The sequence below is a fragment of the Notolabrus celidotus genome, chromosome 1, assembly GCF_009762535.1.
Source record: "Notolabrus celidotus isolate fNotCel1 chromosome 1, fNotCel1.pri, whole genome shotgun sequence".
Classification (NCBI taxonomy): Eukaryota; Metazoa; Chordata; class Actinopteri; order Labriformes; family Labridae; genus Notolabrus; species Notolabrus celidotus.
Window position 1 is genome coordinate 5,469,199 of NC_048272.1, and position 15,202 is coordinate 5,484,400.

Sequence of the window (15,202 nt, forward strand, 5' to 3'; positions counted from 1 at the left end):
GTACGACGTGTATTTATTTTTTAAAGTTTGACTGCTCCCCCATTCAATGAATGGGGGAGACGGATTTTTTTACCTATACTGCAGCCAGCCACCAGGGGGCAGTCACACTGCTGAAAGCCTCACCACCAGGGCCGTATCCGGCACGCTTGTTCCTGAGCAAGCTCTGCACTGGTGGTGGCCCTATCCCGCAGCTGTAACACCTTCAGGAGACGGTCCTGGCGCTTGCTGGACTTTCTTGGGCGCCCTGGAGCCTGTTTGGCAACAATTGAACCTCTCTCCTTGAAGTTCTTGATAATTTGATAGACGGTTGACTGAGGTCCAATCTTACTCCCTGCTATAAACTTCCCTGTTAGGCCCTTTTTGTGCAATGCAATGATGGCTGCACGTGTTTCCTTGCAGGTAACCATGGCTAACAGATGAGGAACAATGGAGTCATGCACCATCTTCCTTTTAAAGTGTCCAGTCACTCAATCATGACAGATTGATCGCCAGCCTTGTCCTCATCAACACCCACACCTGTGTTAATGTGTGTGACACCTGTGTGTCATTGAAATTATGTTAGCTGGTCCTTTTGTGGCAGGTCTGAAATGCAGTGGAAATGTGTTTTTGGTGATAAAGTTCATTTTCAAGGCAAAGAGGGACTTTGCAATTCATTGCAGTTGAGCTGATCACTCCTCATAACATTCTGGAGTATATGCAAATTGCCATTATAAAAACTGAAACAGCAGACTTTGTGAATATTAATAGTTGTGTCATTCTCAAAACTTTTGGCCATGACTGTATACGTATGGCACTCCATAGCATGACTGCCCTTGCTCTACCCCTATACTGTCAAATGAACTAAACCTCCTTTCCACTCTCTCTTCATTTGAGATCAGCCATCTATCCCTCTCTGATGCATTTCCCAAAACGGGTACCACTCCTCCTTGTTCATCCAACAGATAGATTACAGACTGGAACTGATTAAATGAAGCATGCAGCAGTGCTTAGATATGGACCTACAGTCTGCAGCAGACAGAGAATTTGAGGATTACATTATGCTTCAGTGTAAGAAATGTCAGATAAATGTGTCACAGCTTTTAACCAAACCTCACATTTAGAAGTTTCATAATATCCTATGAAAAATAGAGAAGCTGCAAGAGAGTTAATTAACAGATATTCGCAAAACAGGAATAGTTTTAAAAGCTGAGCAAAAAAGGCAGTGCAGAGTGTCCTTGCTGCCATGTCCTTGCAGAAGCAGTCAAACAAACTGATTAATGATCCAGTAGTGAGAAACACACACAAAGGCAAGCAGGTACTGTGGGAATCAATTCATCACACTTTATTTTGTGTGACCCTGGCTGGTGTAGCAGCTAGAGAGCTGCACTATACAGCTCTCAGCACAAATGTATGAGCATAATATAGAACACACACACACAAACACATAGGCACATACTGTATATACACACACATGCAATTGCCTTACAAAACGACAAGTCCACTGCTTAGAAATCAAAACCACCATTTCAAATCAGACTTTATTGGTATGAGTACAAGGAGGAAATATTGCTAAATTTTGTTGTTGTAATTTTTACACTTTAAAATTGATTCCAAAAAGTGTCAGACTACAGCAAAACACTGTTAAAGACGTGTTTGAGTTATATCCAATGCTTTGTTTAGAGTTTAGACACACTTAGGACACTTCATTGAGAGTTAGCTACTGGGGTCACTAGGCCATCTCTTTTAAGGCCTGCAGGTGCAGGCTGAACTGGTCAGCACTTTCTTTGGCTGTAATAAGCTGCTTCTCACACCACTGAACCAGGGCCTGCTGCAACATCTCCACACGCACACCATGGAAGTGTTTGATCTAGAATAAAAAATCATACAAGTCAAAACAAGGATTGTATAACTGTGGACAAACAGGAGGTTATATGATTCACTTGAGATACTGTAGGTGTGATTTGGACGAAAAAATGTAATGGATTACCTCGATTGTGGCCACTTCACAAATCTGATCAAATGTCTCCTCAGCTGCCCTCTTGACCCCCTCCATCTGAGTGACATTATGAGCATATTGACATCATCAGTATTTACTTTGTCTCACTTGAGGCGAATATACAAATTATACTTGAATCATATGCCTTCTAATCAGCATTTACTCTTATCAACAGCTAGGTAGCTTGTAAAATACATTTTCATTCACTAAAAAAAAAAAAGAAAAAGAGGAGTCTTTAGTTTTGAGCTTTGTAAAATTTGCTTTACACATATCCAGAGAATTTTGAATGGATAGTAGAAATAACTTTCTTCTTTTTTTTGTGGCTGTTTTTGACCAGCAGATGGCAGCACGTGATATCACATTACTGCTTTCAATCTATCCTAGTATATTTGGGTGAAAGTTAGGAAAAAACAAACACTTTCACTACAACTTAAAAAACTAAACATGTTGTCAATAGGTAAGCTAAAATAACAAACCAACTCAAACTACTGATTCAAACTAAACTGGAATTGAAAAAAAAAAATTAAACAAAATAAAAATTTAAATAATTCAAAGATTCACATCTGTTTTAACCTTGTGTATCAGTTTTTGTCTGACTGAAATTTTAGTACAACAATACTGCCACCTGCTGGTCACAACATGGTATGTACAAATGGCAATGCAAGGGTCTGAATACTCACAGCAGCTTTTTTGTTAGGTTTGGCCTTCTCTGCATTTTTTCTTGCATTCTCCATCTCCACCAGTTTACAGGTTCTTCTGAAGAGCATTTCCTGTTTGTGAAATTGTAACCATGTCAAACAGAGGAATAAGTTTCAGTGTGACACTGTCATAATTCTATGGGGCATAGAGACACCATTAATACAGTAGAGTGAGCACAAAATGACATAAGAACCAGAGAGTGCACCTTTTCTGCCTCCTGGTAGCGTGAATCCATCTCCAAGCCAAGACCAACAGTGTTCATGTCATTCTCAGCAACACTTGTCATATTTTTCTGCACACACACACAAGCAAATGATCTGCAAATTGTTTGAAAAGCAATGATGCATCACCTTGTTATTGTTTTTCTTCCATCCAAGAGAACAAACCTACCTTCAAAGACTCAAAGACTTCAGATAGTTTCACACAAGCCCTATGAGAGGAAAGCATTGTCAGTTTGCCATCTCTTCTTTTAGCAGACTTTATTTTTTTGGATGCTGTTTTCAGAGGCATTTACTTTTATTTCATGTGATGTTTGCATGTGACTCTTGTTATTTTTGACTCACTGAGAGAAGGCCTGTTTGTCCGGATCCTCCCCTGGTTCCATACAGAGATGCAGGGCGGCGGAGAAGTGCCCGCAGGCCACTGCTATTTCTGCAAACAAATGGAACAAAAGCACACACTAACATCAGACAAATACAATATGCCTGGCAGGGTGGACTTAGGCTAAAGAACTACCAATAAGTTCTCCAATGAATATCACCAGCTGATTCTGTACAAACATTAATCCCAGATAACACAAACTTGTTTCTTTACAATGAAAAAAGCAAAGTCTCCTTACTTTGCTCGGTCAGCACCAAATCCAGGAAATCCTACAAGAAAAACAGAATCTTATTAGTTTCAAGTTAAACCTGGTCTGACAAGCAAAACAAAAAACTGTTGACTGGCTCACCTCAGTTGCAGTCTTGGTACAGCCCGTTAGAAGAATGTTATGATCACGCTCAGTCTGAAAGAACTCATCCACATCCTGTGGACACAGTGTAACAATAAAACCTAACATACGGGTGCAGAGGTTGTAAAATCAGTTTGTATGAGTCCCTGTTGGGTACCTTATGGCCTTCTTTCCTTCTTTCCTCCACAGCGTGACTCAGTCGGCTGAAAATGCTTTTCCTTAGTCTCTGTCTGCCTGGGGGCTGCACACAAGAGCACAAATAAGCCAGAATGTTTCAAAAGTAAATACTGTTTTAGTAAAGTAAACACAGTGTATGCAATCCTCTCAACATAAGAGTATGCCTAGAGGCCACAGAACAAAGATCTAAGACTGCAAGATACTTACAACAACATGAAAATACCTCACAAATTGTGACGTGCAAATGGACTGCAAATGTAAATTAGCTTTAAGTTAACTCTGGTGCAATGCATCAAATGGTAACATTTATGTTCGGTATTGTACACAGCCCCTTTATATAAAAAAACAAATTAAATTTCTATTAAGCACTGCATACTTTCTTCATGGGTCCACACACTTCAGAATAAACACTGATAATAACTCTAACTTTTAAACTGCAAAGAGGCACTTTATATAGCTCTGTATGTTTGTGCCTGCCTTCAAATGCATACCTGTGTTTATAACAGACTCAAAATAAAGAATAGTATGATCCCATTGCTTTGCAATAACAATTAAATGTTGTTGATATAACTATATGGTTATAGAATCCTGTTTACTACTAAAATTATCAGCCTTGTATCTGGTACATGAATCATTCCGCAACTGATTCACTCTGCTTTGTTTAAGCCAACACTCTGCCAGCAGGAATATTCATGATATCTTCCCAAAACAAAGGCTTTGTATTTTGTTTTATTGTTCGATGTGTTTTTTTGTGAGGTCTGTCTGCACACTCTTTGAAAATATTCGCAGGCACAGCCAGCAGGCTTTCAATCTTCACCCTTGTTTGTTTATTCAGTAGACATCTCTTCACGTTACAGGCATACATTCAGCATACTGTATATGGGACCAAATATGGAAGAGAGTTAAAATTTTGAGGACACAACTGTTGTATCATGTTGGTTACTTGTCTCTTTTTACTGTAGAGAAACAACGTCAGTGAAAGTTCAACTATTTATTGTCTGTCTCCCTCTTAACAAGGTATCACGTTGCATCATAATGCACTGTAAAACTACTCCTTCTCATTGGGGCTAGATGTAGGAGAGTATATTTGAAAACAAAGAAAAAAACAGCTGTTTATTTGTGATCACTTACATCGGAGCTGGTCAGGAAGATTTCCAAAGCTTTATTTTTGCTGAGTGTGCTGTGTGCAGCAACCTGCTGGAGGAAGGTTTCCAAGGCTTTACAGTATGGCTGCCATTCCCCTAAACCAAGGATGCCTGCGAGAAAAACAAAGAAAACCATGACATTCTGTTCACCTCGAACACCTCATATCACACTAACTCTTCACAAAAGAGACACTAAAATAGAAATTAAATCCTTTTAATTTAGCTTTACAATCTTTAAATCTTTTTTTATGTGAAAGTGGTTTTCAGATGTACTCACCAAGCTGTTTAATAGCCTTGTTGGATGCATTGACCTGAGCCTTTGGAACAAGAGGAGGGAACTTCAAGGAAAAAATAGAGAAAAAATAAGTAGTTTTTTTTCCATTAGGTGCTTACTTTGAGGACACACACAACAAGGTTCATGCTTTTTGTCATCAAGTAGTTGCAATAAAGTCTCCCTAATGGGATTCAGTTTCATGAAAATGTTTCATCAAAAATAAAGGCCACAAAGCTCCTTCCTAATAGTACAGTACTGAGAAAATGACAGTTTGCAGAATGACAGTGCCAATATCTGCTTCCTGATAACAAAGAAAAGGAGGTTTGTATAGAGGGGAAACAGGGGGGCGTTCATAAAAAACTAAATGCTTCCAATATTTGGTCAGGGTTTGGAGCAAAATTATTGGTGTTATACAAAAACACTGTCAAAAGAATGTTTCAGTTCATGTTATTATATTGAGTTAATAAAGCCCTCAATTCTCAGCCAATCAATTGCTGCATAAGTCATGTTTCAGTAGGCAGTTATGTAGAAACAAACTCAAAGCAGCATGCACACTTCCAATGGATGTGTCAACAGTATTAAAGATTACAGATTTAGGATGATTAATCTACATATTTTAGCTCTAATATACATGTGGTCAAACATTTGTGCAGGTGTTTACAAAGGGGGGGTTAGTAAGTAAGTACTGACTATGACTCCCTGCATGCCTTGAACATCCTCCTCAGAGACAAGATGGTACTGGAGCCATTCAAAGTCTTCGTAGGTCCGGTCCACATGATACTCCCCTGTCCCCGACGGCTGGCAAACACAACAGTGACGACACAACATCCAATTTTTTTGTTTTTTTTGCAACAAGGTAATTCAAATGAATAAATAAACAAACAGACCTGTTCTACTGGTTGTCTGTATTTACCTAGATCAAGTGTAAACAAAGCTTGCAGCAAGTATCAAGTAGACAATCGGTTTTCTTACCTTTGGAGAAACAATAAGGAAGGTAAGTGCGTCCCCGTCTTTCAGCACCTCCGTCACCTTGATGTTTTGAGCAGGAACACTCGGAGCAGATGTTGCTTCGTTTACCTCTTCCTGTAGCATAGAATGTGGTCAGCAATATTTGCAAAACAATATTTTGAGTAATGTTAATTTACATTAGTATGCAAGCTAATTGAAACATAAAAACACCTCAAACAAACTTATTTTGATTCAATACAGCGCCACAATTCTTATTTCTTTTAGTTTGCAAACTAAATTCAAATGGAATGAAAAAAAAAACCTCACTTGACAACAACAGATGGCTGGAGTAAAAAGTTGTCACATGACTGTCAGAAGCTGGCAGAGAGAGAGAATTTTAGAAGGAATACTCACCATCATTTTTTAACTGGCAGTTTAATCTTTGCAAACTGTCCTTTCACTGCTTTTTAAAGCGCTTGAATCCTACTTTATCTAGCTAAAAAGGCATTAAGCTGGGAGGATCTTTTGTCTAAATGTTGGCTTTGGAGAGCTCACTCTCCAACCGCTGAGCAGGCACAGGATTTCCTTTGGGTCAAAGTGCACACTGGTCCTGTAAAGAATGAAGGAAGACTGTGCCAAATGCAAAATGCTTGCTCAGAGAAAAAGATGTGTAACTTATATGTTAGTCAGTAACTCAGGCGCTTGGACACACCCACATAGGAAAACCATCATAACGGTCCAATCAATTCCCCTCGCAGCTGTCAACTTTGCAGCCTGACAAACATGTAAAAAAACACTGAACATAGGTTTTCCCACAAAACAAACACAGGTACCTAGAGGTCTATTTACCTGTATTTCTACAGAGAGAATACAAGACACATATACTGAGTTAACCATTTACAATATAATTTTTATTATCTATAAAGGAGAATGCTTTAAACCATAGCAATCATTCAGGATACAGGACAACAGTACAGGGTATCTAGTTATGGTGCGTTTCTTCATTTTCATCCCCATCTTCATAAAAAAAGCTGAAACCAGGTTCCACAAAACTGAAATGTTCAAATGAACCACCCTCATCCTCCCAATCCTGTTGGAAGCTCCAGTGGAAGATCTCCTCCTCCACAAAGGGATTCTCATCAAACTCATTGAAGAAGTCTGCGAAACTGAAGTGGAAGCTTGACTCATGTCGGTCTTCAGAGTTATAGGAAGCCTCCTCTTCTTGTAGGAAAGCTGCATGCCCCGCATTGTCATACAACTTCCTCTTCTCCTTGTCAGAAAGCACCTTGTAGGCTAGAGGGGCGAACCAGAGTTGAGTATAACATTTGTTCCAATACAGAAATTAAAGTATGTTCAGCTGAATACATTTGAGCCTGGTACATTTAATTTGTGCATGTTGCCGTTAAACATGTAATGCATTTGTGTATGCTGTATTCAATGATTTCTTCCTGTCTGTATCATTATGATAAGGCTACACCTGATACAGTTAAACAGCACTTCAAACCTCCACACAAACAGGTAACAGGAAGCCTATCTATTGAGAAAACACAAACGAATCACCTGCTCTGTGTAACTTAAACAAGGATCCAAACTTTTAAGTTTGTTGCAAGCATGTTTTACCTTCAGCAATCTCTCTGAAAGTCTTCTCTGCATCGACACTCTTGTTCTTATCAGGGTGGTATTTCACTGCCAGTTTGCGGAAAGCCTTTTTTATCTGGCTGTCACTTGCTGTGGGCTCAACATTAAGAGTTTTGTAGTAATTTCGACTTGTCTCTGAGGCTGCAGCACGCGGGACATGAGATAAGCAGAGCTGCAGGACCACGCAGGCTTGCATCCACAGGAAAACACCTTGTACTGCCATACTGAGCGTCTTCATGAGCACAAATGAGGAACTCACACTGAGCAGTTTCACAACAAAGAATTCAGCTGGAAGTAGGCTACAGCTATCTGTGGTTAGACAGCTCATTTCCATGCGCACAGTGTGCAGTTATTAACGATACACGTCAGCGCTCTGCAAGCCTATGAGCTACCAACTGCATGTTTGAGACATAGCTAACATACTTAGCTGACAGCTTTCACATTTGAGTTGTGACGCCAGTTTCAACCAAACTCCAAAACATGGTGGAGACTGTAAAAGTGTAAAATACCAAATACAACTGCTTGCGGCTCGACTCTGTGTTTAAGCTCAGGCTCGTTCAGCCTTAGGAATGCTCTTTTATTCAGTAATTTTTTGAGCCTTGTATTAGTTTTATGTATCGATGAAATGCAAGGGAATACTATGGAAGCCCTGAAGGACAAAACAAATTTACAAAGATGAAACACTTTTACAAAGTTGGAGACAAATTTTACATTTTTATAAAACTAGATGACAGTAACAAAACACATTTACATTTAAGAAAACAAATTTACATTTAACAAAACACATTTACCAAGAACAAAACACATTTACATTTAAGAAAATAAATTTACAAAATGAAAAAACACATTTACATTTAAGAAAACACATTTACATTTAACAAAACACATTTACATTTAAGAAAACACATTTAAGAAAACACATTTACATTTAAGAAAACACATTTACCAAGAACAAAACACATTTACATTTAAGAAAATAAATTTACAAAATGAAAAAACACATTTACAATTAAGAAAACACATTTACATTTAAGAAAACACATTTACATTTAAGAAAACACATTTAAGAAAACACATTTACATTTAAGAAAACACAGTTACAAAATGAAAAAACATTTACATTTAAGAAAACACATTTACATTTAACAAAACACATTTACATTTAAGAAAACACATTTAAGAAAACACATTTACATTTAAGAAAACACATTTACATTTAAGAAAACACATTTACAAAATGAAAAAACACATTTACATGTAAGAAAATACATTTAAGAAAACACATTTAGATTTAAGAAAAGAAATTTACGAAATGAAAAAACACTTTTACCAAAGCCAAAACAAATTTACATTTAAGAAAAAAAATTACAAAATCAAAAAGAGCGTTGAGACAATTTTACAAACAACGGAACACTTTTACGATTTCTGAAACAGATTTACATTAATTTTCAACGGAAAGGGAATGTACCAAACACCGGAAGTGATCCGGAAGTGATCGAGTGAGGGATCATTTCGTTTGTTTGGATGGAGAGAAACCAAATGGAGTGACGTTACAGGAAGTGTAGGAACTAACTTGGATGCTTACCTGGTTGATCCTGCCAGTAGCACATGCTTGTCTCAAAGATTAAGCCATGCAAGTTTAAGTACACACGGGTGCATCTCGCTCGGCTGGAAGTGAAGCTTTCAGCAGAGCGTCTGCCCCCTGGTGGCTGGCTGCAGTATAGGTCAAAAAATCCATCTCCCCATTCATTTGAACGGGGGAGCAGTCAAACTTTAAAAAGTAAATACACGTCGTACGAATGTTTCTCACATCCGTATGCTGTGGTGATATGTAGTTAATATTTGACTGTTTTGTGTTCAAGGCCTCTTTTTTCTGAAAAGTTTCTTTTTCGTTAGTTATTAGAGGTTAAAAAACAGGGTTTTACTTCCGGGTTTCCTTTGATTCACAGCCACCGTAGAGGGAAAGTTCAGAGGACACACAGCTTCTTGTGACGCTACGCTGTAGAGCGGAGCTCGTTACAGTGGCTTCACAGGCTCTGGCTGCACAATGGCTGCGCCCAGGAGTGGGATTTTTTTAGCTTCAGAACTGTACAACGGGAAGAGGTGGAGCAACGCTGTCCATTTTTATTTACATTCTATGGTCACACTCTGCCTGGTTGAGTTCCGCATTTCCAATATGGCTGCCGCCGTCGATTGGCTTCAAAACAGCTCTCAGGAACAGATGGGTGACGTCACGAAGGTTAATTTGTTTCAGAAATGGTAAAAGTGTTCCGTAGTTTGTAAAATTGTCTCACAACTTGTAAAAGTGTTTTTTTTTATTTTGTAAATTTGTTTCGTCCTTCAGGGCCACCGTAGTTCAGCGTTAGGAATGCTTTTTTTATTCAGTAATTTTTTGAGCCGAGTATTAGTTCTATCTTTCGATGAAATGCAAGTGAAGACCATACAGACCTTTTTATTTACAGTCTATGATACAGACCCATTTTAGTTAAATGTGCCACTGTGACCACAAGAGGGCAGGCCGTCACAATCGAAGGAGGCGTAGAGGAAGAGCTTTGCCTTCTCTTCTTCTTCGTTGGTGACGAAAGGTGCATCATAAAATATGGTAAACAACACTGGGGCCTTGAAGGATAGCTTAGAGAAAACACCAGCCTTTCTGCAGAGATAACTGTTTAATTTGCAGCGAATCAGAAGAAGGTGTTTCTCGAGTTACTCGATTCCGAACCTGGATCCTGTTCTTGGTTTCCTTTTGGTTTGATTACAATAGCTTTAGCCAGTTAGCCAGAAATGGTTCGCTAGCCAGATTAAGCTGAATGTTGCTGAGCAAGACGGACTCTCTGCAAGCATTTATGATTTATGAGTTATTTACTCAGGTAAATGAGACAACAGAGCGTGTTTGGTTTGCTAACACATAAGCCTTAATCAAGCCTTACTTGATATAAACTGTCATGTTACTCTTTAGTAATGTTACCCAAATAATGGAGGCTCAATATCAAGAAACATAAACATCAGTGTTATCTGCAGTGTAGACGAACTCTGTAAGAGCATTGCATTGAAAATATTGATAATGTAGTAACAAGAGAATGAGCATCAATATACTAAAGGTTAAAGAATGCATCATACACATTTGGAATGACAAATTTCATTGTTGTAACTCATTAAACAAAATGTTGTAGGTATCTTTAAGTATCTGTAGATATCTTTATCTGATATCTCTTGTTCAGTGTAACTGTGCCTTTAAACTGATATTCTTATCCACATTTACCTACTTTATTTACTCAACCTTGTTTATGTTTTTTGGCTTACAGGTCTTTAAATAGCTGGTTGCACTTCTTCAAGGAAAAAGACGTTTCCTGTGTTTTCTGCAAGTACAGAAGAACATTTACCTAGTCATGCAAACCCAGCTCATACACATGAGTGCTATTTTCTCCTGGCGCTGGGCCAAGTGCCATGCCTGACCGGGACAGTTCCTACCTGTCAGGTGGTGGTGGGAGTGCTGGTAGTCTGAGTGAAGAAGGAGGAGCTGTGTCTGGTTTGGCAGGGGGTACGGCAGAGGGCCGAGGAAGTTCAGGAGGAAGTGTTGGAGGCAACGTGTCTGGCTCTGGGAGCATGGGGGGCGGAGGGGCGCTTGGAAATGGTAATAGCTGTGGGAATGGTGGGAGTGGGGGGCAAGGTGCTGGAGTGGCACCAGACGGTGTCTGCAGGGACTTTATACGCAATGTCTGCAAAAGAGGGAAGCGTTGCCGCTTCAGACACCCAGACTTCAATGAGGTGCCAGACTTAGGTGTGCAAAAGAATGAATTTATCTTCTGCCATGACCACCAGAATAAGGAGTGTATGCGCTCCAACTGTCGCTTTGTCCATGGATCTAAAGATGATGAGGACTATTACAAGAAAACAGGAGAGCTACCCCTCAGACTAAGAGGAAAAGTTGCAGCGCGACTGGGCCTGTCCCCTATGGATCTCCCCCATAGCCGTGGTGAGGTCCCTATCTGCAGAGACTTTCTGAAAGGCGAGTGCCAGAGGGGCAATAAATGTAAATTTCGGCATGTCAAAAAAGACTATGAATATGAGCCTGCCAGGGTTGGAGTGGGTGGTGTTGTGGGGCCGGGCGCCAGTGGAATGGTGAATGCTGGAGTAGGGATAGGTGGTGGAGGAGGTGGAGCTTGTGTAGGGATGCAGGGACTTGTGGGAGGTGGGGGCGTTGTTGGAAGTAATATAATGGGGATGGGTTGCCCCAGCTTGGGTGGGTGCAGGGATCCAGGTATCTCAGGAGTTGGAGGAATGGGTGGAGTTGGGATGAGTGGTTGTCTGTCAATCAGTTCTGCAGGTCAGCGACGTTATGACAGGAGCTCGGGCTCTGTGTATGACCCTCTACTAGAGAGTGGACTGTTTGATGCCAGTGCCCTGGAGGCCTCTATGGACCACACTGCTCTACAGCTGAAGAGGCGGAGGTTGGAAGGGCTGCGCCTGGATGGGAGTGGAGGAGGCCTCTATGAGCTGGGAGTTCAAGCTACCTTGCAGCCAAGGCCTCTGGAGTACAGATTCCTGGAGGAGGAAAATTCACTACTGAGGAAGAGGGTGGAAGAGTTGAAGAAGCAGGTTAGAATAAGAGATTAAAAAATATATATGAATCTAATCAAAAAATGTAAGATTCAATGAAACCCTTGAACAAATTCAGGAGTGGTAAAACCCAGGAACACATTATGAAATTCTCTTATATTAAAATAAATAAATATAAATATGTGAATTGAATGAATGTCACTCCCAAATCTTGTTTAGTCTTGCATCACAAACCTTTGTATTTATCATGAATTATGAATTATGTAAATAGCTAAAGCCAGATATAATAGTGGCACAGGAACAACCACACTTAACTGTTAATAGCAGTGCAGTACAAAGTATTAAAAAAGTTACTGCCTAATTTGTCAAGTTTCTTGCTCTGTTACAGGGGGAATTTTACAAAAGCAATGGTATTCATCTAAAAAGGAAAAAAAGACTAAAACATTTTTTCTCATCTTGGTGCATGTATTTTAAAAAAAAACAGTAGAGCTAAAGTTGTCTGCTGTTAAGTTAGTTCAGAGATCTTTTTAATAAGCTGCTTATTATTATTATTAATAATAATAATAATAATAATGCATTTTATTTATAGATGCCTTTCTTGACACTCAATGTCACCTTACAACATTAAAACAAACAGAGTTGAAATAACATTAAAACAATGAATAAAATACAATTTAAAAAGTTATAAGTGAATGGACAGTGGAGTTGTGGTCAGATGGAGTAAGCCAGTTTAAACAGTTTATTTGAGTCATTTAAAAAAGAAATCAAAGTTATTGGTTTGTGTAACTTAAAAAAATGATCATTTTTGTTCTTTACTTTTCTTAAATCATCATAACTCTTTGGTTTTGGACTTTTTATCAAATTAAAGTGTGTAGACATGATATGAGGATTTTTGGAATAGTTATCATTTTCCACTATTTTAAGACATATTAGTAATTACATTACTAATTTTAAATCCCTGTTAAGGAGTGGAGTTTTTTATTGGAAGTAATACGGCCGCAAACTTAAAATAGTTTACCAACCAATGCTTATTTGAGCTAGTAAACAATGAAAGTTAATACGGAATGAAGACGAGACCATGAACTAATCATTGATTAATTTATCTGGCTTTTACTCCTTAATTCACATACAAACAAATGTAAAGTGATCCTAAAAGATTCAGAAAACTTGAACATATTGACATGGACTTTGCATGGCTTTGACATGACATTTGTAAAACAGTTGCAGCTCCATCTCCTGTGTTTTGAAATTTAGTGGCAAGGCTACTCTTGGATTGCTATAGGTTTTATTGTCAATGAGAGATGACCACTGTCGAAGTCTCAAATTCAAAAAAAGAGATATAGAGGACTTGGTAAACATTTTTACCCAGAAACCAATGATTGGATTAGAGGTTGCAGAGTTGATGTTAAAAAAATATCACTTTGAGTAATGAAAGCCATCTTGACTTAAACAGGATCAACTGTATTTTAAAGTAGTAACTTAAGAAATTTTAGTTTTTAGAAACCTTTTAAAAGGGAAATGACTTTCTGGATCACTGTAAAACAGGTGCATTTGGTTCAGTCATCCACACAAACTCGGAGAACAAAAAATAATTTCATGCAGTAGCTATGTGATGAACTAAATGTTAAAGCTTGTGGGTGTCAGTAGACATGTAATAGGGTTTGAAATACATCTTTCTACTGTATTCGGCACTCTGACTATTTTGATTTTGATGATAGGTTTTTGTGGAGGTGCATAACTCAGTCCATGGCTTTTTCCCCCCTTTATAACACAAGACATATGTGTTTCTCAGGTTTCTAATCTCATTGCCACAAATGAGGTTCTTCTGGAACAGAACGCCCAGTTCCGAAGCCAGGCCAAAGTGATGACGCTGTCTTCCACTCCTGCACCAACTGAACAGAGTCTGGTGCCCCCTGTGGGTGCAGTAAGTTCCTATAACCACGGCATTGCCCAGACGCACACCACCCTGAGCAGCGCAGGACTGCAGCCTCGGTCTGTCATCCAGCAAGACCTTGTAGCTTCTACTGGTGCCCCTTCAGCTCCCCCAACTAATGCTGCCCCACCTACAGCCCCCCCACCCCACCTCAACCCTGACATCACCCCCCTCTCAGCTGCCCTCGCACAGACCATTGCCCAAGGGATGGCACCACCTGTTTCTATGGCACCGGTATCTGTGTCTGTGGCACCGGTGGCGGTATCCATGACGCAGCCTTTGCCTGGCATCACCATGAGTCACGCGACCACCCCAATGGTGTCTTACCCCATTGCGAGTCAAAGCATGAGGATTACCACACTGCCTCACTGACTGATAAGGAGCTAGACCGTTATAGCCAAAAGTCAAAAAGTAGCATCCTTGAAAGACATTTTTAACATAGATTACTTTCTTTTATATGTAAGAAACTAAACTCGTGAAGAACAGTGTTTGGGTACAGACACAATACCTCTCCAGCAGAGGGCAGTAAAGACTTTTCTGCACAGCCTCTAACTCTACGCTTTCCAGCAACATCATCAATGCATTTTTCCTACAGACTGACTGTCCTGTGAGCAGGTGCTGTGAGGTTATCTGCTCACACATTGCTATAAAAAGAGCAACAAGGTGCACATATAAAAGTCGTCCATATTGTTTGAACTATTTCTGAAAGACTGATGCACTGTCTTTGAGGGGGACATAAAACTGGAAACAGCTTGTGTTTATATTTTTGTGGTCCGCTCTGGTGTAAAATAACTTTCTTACTTTGCACATTTAAAAAAAAAAAAACAACTCACAACAATAAATGTGTTGTCTGTACCTTTTTGTTTACAGTTTCCTTTACATTCACATTTCACAGAACATAAAC

At 39.3% G+C, this 15,202-nt stretch overlaps 3 protein-coding genes across 4 annotated transcripts; 1 reads left to right on the forward strand and 2 right to left on the reverse strand.

The window, feature by feature from the left end:
* Nucleotides 1-1,295: 1,295 nt before the first annotated feature.
* si:dkey-28n18.9 (sorting nexin-32) lies at nucleotides 1,296-6,950 on the reverse strand. The gene is made up of 14 exons (XM_034693604.1): nucleotides 6,582-6,950; nucleotides 6,192-6,302; nucleotides 5,910-6,017; nucleotides 5,223-5,283; nucleotides 4,932-5,056; nucleotides 3,781-3,864; nucleotides 3,624-3,698; nucleotides 3,513-3,543; nucleotides 3,238-3,325; nucleotides 3,065-3,104; nucleotides 2,880-2,966; nucleotides 2,656-2,745; nucleotides 1,967-2,032; nucleotides 1,296-1,846 (listed from the first exon to the last, which is right to left on the reverse strand). Exons 1-14 carry the CDS (start codon nucleotides 6,585-6,587, stop codon nucleotides 1,709-1,711), a joined length of 1,110 nt encoding a protein of 369 aa, XP_034549495.1. The 5' UTR covers nucleotides 6,588-6,950; the 3' UTR covers nucleotides 1,296-1,708.
* A 101-nt stretch (nucleotides 6,951-7,051) lies between these two features.
* LOC117820006 (dnaJ homolog subfamily B member 9-like) lies at nucleotides 7,052-8,431 on the reverse strand. The gene is made up of 2 exons (XM_034693617.1): nucleotides 7,788-8,431; nucleotides 7,052-7,460 (listed from the first exon to the last, which is right to left on the reverse strand). Exons 1-2 carry the CDS (start codon nucleotides 8,137-8,139, stop codon nucleotides 7,150-7,152), a joined length of 663 nt encoding a protein of 220 aa, XP_034549508.1. The 5' UTR covers nucleotides 8,140-8,431; the 3' UTR covers nucleotides 7,052-7,149.
* Nucleotides 8,432-10,303: 1,872 nt separating this feature from the next.
* On the forward strand, nucleotides 10,304-15,153 carry zc3h10 (zinc finger CCCH-type containing 10). Of its 2 annotated transcripts, none has more exons than XM_034680997.1 (3): nucleotides 10,304-10,407; nucleotides 11,111-12,404; nucleotides 14,158-15,153. In XM_034680997.1, exons 2-3 carry the CDS (start codon nucleotides 11,253-11,255, stop codon nucleotides 14,668-14,670), a joined length of 1,665 nt encoding a protein of 554 aa, XP_034536888.1. In that variant the 5' UTR covers nucleotides 10,304-10,407; nucleotides 11,111-11,252; the 3' UTR covers nucleotides 14,671-15,153. The 2 variants fall into 2 exon arrangements, with proteins under 2 accessions (XP_034536888.1, XP_034536880.1); XM_034680989.1 differs by having other exon boundaries at nucleotides 10,389-10,675.
* The last annotated feature ends 49 nt before the right edge of the window (nucleotides 15,154-15,202 follow it).

What these genes read in the sequence shown, in the direction of transcription:
- si:dkey-28n18.9 (XM_034693604.1), bottom strand. An exon ending in TCCTTATTGTTTCTCCAAAG is followed by an intron (nt 6,018 to 6,191) that starts GTAAGAAAACCG and finishes TGTGTTTGCCAG; the next exon opens with CCGTCGGGGACAGGGGAGTA. An exon ending in GTGAAGTGGCCACAATCGAG is followed by an intron (nt 1,847 to 1,966) that starts GTAATCCATTAC and finishes TTTTTATTCTAG; the next exon opens with ATCAAACACTTCCATGGTGT.
- zc3h10 (XM_034680997.1), top strand. Translation starts at nt 11,253, where the DNA reads ATGCCTGACCGGGACAGTTCCTACCTGTCAGGTGGTGGTGGGAGTGCT. An exon ending in TGGAAGAGTTGAAGAAGCAG is followed by an intron (nt 12,405 to 14,157) that starts GTTAGAATAAGA and finishes TGTGTTTCTCAG; the next exon opens with GTTTCTAATCTCATTGCCAC.
- LOC117820006 (XM_034693617.1), bottom strand. Translation starts at nt 8,139, where the DNA reads ATGGAAATGAGCTGTCTAACCACAGATAGCTGTAGCCTACTTCCAGCT. An exon ending in TTTCAGAGAGATTGCTGAAG is followed by an intron (nt 7,461 to 7,787) that starts GTAAAACATGCT and finishes TCGCCCCTCTAG; the next exon opens with CCTACAAGGTGCTTTCTGAC.